Source organism: Dendroctonus ponderosae, unplaced genomic scaffold, assembly GCF_020466585.1.
Source record: "Dendroctonus ponderosae isolate FM_Combo_2020 unplaced genomic scaffold, Dpon_F_20191213v2 Dpon_F_20191213_1, whole genome shotgun sequence".
Classification (NCBI taxonomy): domain Eukaryota; kingdom Metazoa; phylum Arthropoda; class Insecta; order Coleoptera; family Curculionidae; genus Dendroctonus; species Dendroctonus ponderosae.
The window spans coordinates 2,346,623-2,351,705 of record NW_026017110.1 but is presented as its reverse complement, the minus strand read 5'-3'; the positions used below and the strand labels follow the sequence as shown (position 1 = coordinate 2,351,705).

General features: G+C 35.9%; 2 protein-coding genes across 4 annotated transcripts in view; both read right to left on the bottom strand.

Annotated features, from left to right (window-relative positions):
* LOC109538397 (spondin-1) overlaps nucleotides 1–2,766 on the bottom strand; it is a gene marked incomplete at its 5' end in the record, with an annotated part of 16,912 nt that extends 14,146 nt beyond the window's left edge. The window contains 2 exon segments of the mRNA XM_048669924.1: nucleotides 1,071–1,266; nucleotides 2,756–2,766. Coding sequence (XP_048525881.1) covers nucleotides 1,071–1,266 — 196 coding nt within the window.
* A 455-nt stretch (nucleotides 2,767–3,221) lies between these two features.
* LOC109538396 overlaps nucleotides 3,222–5,083 on the bottom strand; it is a 28,014-nt gene continuing 26,152 nt past the window's right edge. For all 3 annotated transcript variants that reach the window (XM_019905610.2, XM_048669928.1, XM_048669930.1), the window contains 2 exons: nucleotides 4,571–4,722; nucleotides 3,222–4,470 (listed from right to left, as the gene is read on the bottom strand). In XM_019905610.2, coding sequence (XP_019761169.2) covers nucleotides 4,440–4,470; nucleotides 4,571–4,722 — 183 coding nt within the window. In that variant the 3' untranslated portion in view covers nucleotides 3,222–4,439. The remainder of the gene's footprint in view (nucleotides 4,471–4,570; nucleotides 4,723–5,083) is intronic.

Below are 5,083 nucleotides of genomic sequence, written 5' to 3'. Positions count from 1 at the left end.
ATTCGAATATTTTCGGTTACAATTTAAAAGGCACCGTTTTGCCATCGTTCGAGTGGAGGTTTATACGCAAAATGTTAATTTTTCTATATCATTTATGTGTTCAATCATCTTGTTTTCTTTGGATCCACATTTAATCTTTCTCCAATGCTCATTTTACCAATTAAAGGCTTTCGCCCTAGAGATCTTTCCGAAAAAAACAACCCGCGAACGAATCTGGGCTAACTAGTGCCGCTCTGCTAGAATAAGGCTTTCCGTTTGAGTAAGCTTTACATTCAGAGTGATTTTATTGGATTTAAAGCTAACGAAAATTCCAATTAAGTTTTATTAAATTTCGATTGCGGATTTCGTGTCCTTCGGACCATTTCACTAGATTCTAAATGAAGTTTCGAAATTATATTACGAAGCTTTGTTTGATTTCAGTTTGAGCTTGAGCGAGTTAAAAGGGAGCTGAAAATGTTTCAGTTACTCCCAACCTTAATCCCAATTAATCCCGCTTGATAAAATTGAGGGCTTAGTGACGAATGCCATTGCAATAAGACCGTTCAATTGCGTGCGAGTTTTATAGCCAATCGAAGCGGTTCGGGCCATTTTTATAGCCATTTTATAGAGGGCTAAATTCCGTTGCCTTTGCCACTTTTTCTACGCGTTTTATTTGCGGGAACTCACTCAAGACGATAAATAACTCATAAGAGTGTTTGATTTTTACGATGATTACAGCTGAATTATTCCTTCAGAGTTGTGTTTCTCTGAGAGTTCAATGTAAGCAATGAGTGAAACACCTCTGAGGATGCAAGTCGTTCGTGCTTGCGAAACGTCAGGAAGACATTATTTTTCAGAACGATCTAAAATCCCGAAAAACTTGCCAGTTTCAATAAGTAAACCTTCTAACGTTCTGGCCTTTAACGGCAAATATTTTCCTTGGGAAGTGTTTTTCTGTGTATTGAATTTCCCATTCGGATTGGATGACTGCTAATGGTATAATCGGTTTAACGTGCATGAAATATTGAATTTCATCGGGGCCAAACATGTGCAGTTATCGATTTTCCAACGGATAGATGAAAATGTTTTACCGGTATATTGTTCATTTGGCACATATGTATCGGGGTTGCCAGAAATTTCGATCTTGTATCGATCGATTTGCTCGGCACATTTTGGTGCGGTTACTCCTTCGGGAATCATGTCGCATCTCAATCCGATTCCAGTCAAATGAGTCGAATGTAGAACAGAAAACAGAACTGTTTGTATGAGCATTGTTAGCAGCCACATCTGAAACAAAACATTTGCACGTAAAAGACTGTAGAAAAACGTTTTAAACAGGGTGCGGGTGTTGAAAACGGAGTTAAAGCGAAGCTGAGAAGCACTCAATTAAACAATTAAAACGCTCAATACTAATTTTCTGCAAACATCCATGAAACAGGAACTGTAGTGCTGCAAACGGCAGGCGTTTAATCATTAGGGGTTGTAATGGAATTTACTAGATTAGCGTATGAGATCTAATTTTCAAATGAGTTTACATGGTTTTAAGCGTATCGGTTACTGCGTGGGACCCGATTTCTGTGATTTTACCATTATCAAATCTAAGTTGTTCGTTCTTGTAGATTTGCTGCTTCGTTGCCTCTTTGAATGTTTCCAGTTGCATTGTTTAGTCGTTTGATTCTAAATCGTTTTTTGTTTTTCTTTATGAGGGTTTTTTTCGCATTCCCTTTCGGTCGTTTATTCTCCTCCCATAGCCACGATGCAAAATTGTGGAAAATTAAAGTATTGTCTTTATTTTCATGCCTTTAGATTGTGCAGATTTCAGTACGTTCTGCCTTTTTGATGTTTTCCGTTGGTTAATTCATCACATTTTTCCTTAGTTGCGTTCCTAAATTGGTATATACTGCAGGTAAAAGTTTCTGCAATTATTCACGTTAATTATCTGGAATACGCGCTCATGACAAATGGTTCCAAAGGAACAATTCCAGTTTCCGAAAGTTAAGTTTCTAGAAACTTATCTTATTACAAGCAACGATTCAGTTGCGAGGAGCTTTTAAATTTTAGCAGACACTGGTGGAAAACTCCTTTATAGTTTGTGAAAACAAAGTAGAGAATGGCTGAAAATTGAGGAAAACCGATGTCTTTGACGGCTCATTAAACTGAAACACTTGTAGAGGAAAAGACGATCATTTCGAAGAAAAAATCTCTGAACTGGAGGTGAACTTTTGAGGGAGCGAGCTTTTTGTGTCGATGTTTTATAAATGAAACAATTTGCAGAGCGGGCCAATTCAAAATAGTTTTTGGTTGGCAATAGTTTTTTTGGCAAAACACGCTCTTTCATGAAAATCCCTGATTTTACCCTGATTTTTTTAAATAAAAATTCGTCAAATTAATGCTCTTTCGGAAAAGTTTGCATCGGACCTAAACAAAAACAGCTAAAACTTCGGGGCTGCAAGTTTTCCAAGACCAGTTATTCTAATAAATTATAAGATGTTTTTGGACTGGAAAAGTTGTTCAATTTAGAAGAAAGTAATTTTTTTACAATTTCAGTTCTTTGTTGCTTCCACTGCTCAACGCCGCAGTTCACCTGAACTTCCAATAAAATCATCAATTTAAAATACATTTTATACTCCTTGTCGCTCTTTTAGAACGAGCGTTTGCCATTCAATTGAACAAAAAACCAGCCTCTAAAAGATTACGTCCAGTTAAAAACCTCCAGAAATCGGTTTCGAACTTACGTGAACGTGAAATAAATACAAATTACTATAAACAAACTCACCTGGACGCAAACTAGCAAAAAACAGTGAGTGACGCTAGTTGTAAAATTCGATCGCTGAAGATCGCTGGAAACTGAAGCTAATGGAATACTGTGAGGCCAAAAGTAAAGCTCAAGTTGCGAGCAGCGCGCGCTAGAATGAGAGCCAATTTAACGCAGAAAGCGTTGTGATGGTCATAACAGGAGCATTGGTTAATCATGCTTTAATTCAAATCGTATGTCTGGGCGAATTACGCCTTTATGCCATTTGTTTTGAACATTTTATAGCTAACAAGACTAGAATCAATAGCAAACTATTCTTTTACTTAATGCTGCTGATGCTGATTGTTAAGCGGCTATTTCCGGATAAAAAGGGTTGCTTGTGTGTTAACAGCCGCAGGTTCTAAGCTGATTTACATCGGCACATTAAACCGTGCTTTGCCATTAAAACGACGAGGTGAATAAACTGGGGTGAATAAAATGCGTCAAATTGTTATAAATTAATTTATTGAGCAGTAGTAAAAACAGTATTCATCTAAAATAGTTTCTCGTTTAAATAACTAACTAATCTATATCGTAATCAGATTCACAATTAATAAATTCTTATCTTACATATTAGGACCTATAGGTACAATCTTTAGTTTCATTTGTCGAGTCTCTTGGAGGCGCTCCGAATTCTTACGTCGAAACTTATTTATCATCATCAACCAATAACATTTAACTACCATAAACGATGGGAGATGCAAAAAAACCATGTCATTTAGTTCAGCTGAGGGAAAGTTCCAAAAATTAGTGAAACGTTCGCATTGATATTCAGAAAAGGATTTTTTCGAAATTTCTAGAGCCTACATTGGCGGGTTAAAATATCGACTAGAATCAAAAGACATAGAATCAAAGTACAACACATGAATACTATCGCTACAAAGACCCTGTCACGCAATCCTGGAGTTCTTAACGTTAATTAGTACTAATTAACATGTCTATCATAAGAAGCGCTGCTTTACTAAAAAGGCACTGAAAATCGCTCGCTTTTTGAACGTCAACCTCAGATACGAAACAGTTTGTTTTTGCCATGCAAGACAATTGTACGTTTCTACCGCTTTCCCATCTAAATTATCAGTCGGCATTAAGTTTACAAAATTTGCTTATATACAAAATATATTTTTCATTTCCTACAATTTAATCTTATGTACAATAGAAAATTCCTTTACTTTTAATTATAATCGAGTCAAAATGAAGATTCATAGAAACGAGTTATTTGTAGATTATTGTAACTGTTAGTAAGAAGCAACTTTCACAACTTTCACAAGACGATATAACTGCTGTTTCAACATGTTCTCAACAATCCGACAGATAGAATTTGTGCAAAGTTAATATTCCAATAATCACAACAGTTAAAAATCACATTTTCACAAAAAAATCATTAAATGCACAAACCAAAAAAACAAGACCAGTCATCTGCGAAATTGAAACATTCCAGAAGTCCATGGGTTTGAATTCAACCTTCAGTATGGATGTATATGGATAAAATATCTCCAAAATACCCCAAAAATCATTATAAAACCGTTACTTAAATTCAAAACATTATCTGGCAAAATAATTAGTTTATTGGGGGCAGATATGTTACATTCGTATACACTGCAAATGTTCTGAGAGTCGCATTAAGGCACAAATGGGTTTTAGATAGAGACTCTAACGTTAGTATCTGTCAGTAATTCTTATTTCTGGACGACGTAGGCCTAAAAACGTAATCTAGATTGTATAGTCAAGCTAAGATATATCGCCAAAAAAATTGAGGATTCATGCAGAAAGCTTGAGCGAATGTAGTTGGCTAATTACCTGAGGATGTTACTGCGCGGACCTGGTATTCGAGACGCAGGTCTGGGAATACCAGTAGGTCTAGGCAAACCGCTGGCTCGCACTACTTGAGGCTGCACAAAAGTGCCATCTAATGCTGGCTGACTTGAAATTGTCCGAGTTGCTGGTAGAGCCTAAATAAATAATTGAGTTAGTCCAGTATCTCTAAGAATATTCAAGCTATCGACGCACATAAAAAACGCTTCATTACATAATCACTGCGATAATTTCAAGCAGACACAACAACAAAAAATTAGTTGAAAAGGTAAAAGTGACTTTTTTTTAATCCGCTATTTAGGAAGAAAACGGATTTGCAAACACAAAAAAAATTGTAGATAAGTTCTATATTGTTGAGGCGGATTCATTTTTTTACAAACTTCTTGGTGGGTATTTTGCCTCAAAAATTTTTGTTTTTAAAAAAGACAGAATTTCCTCACGTCTTCTATTACAGATTGATAAATAGTGCTCCTATTTCGCAATAAGAACGAATTATTT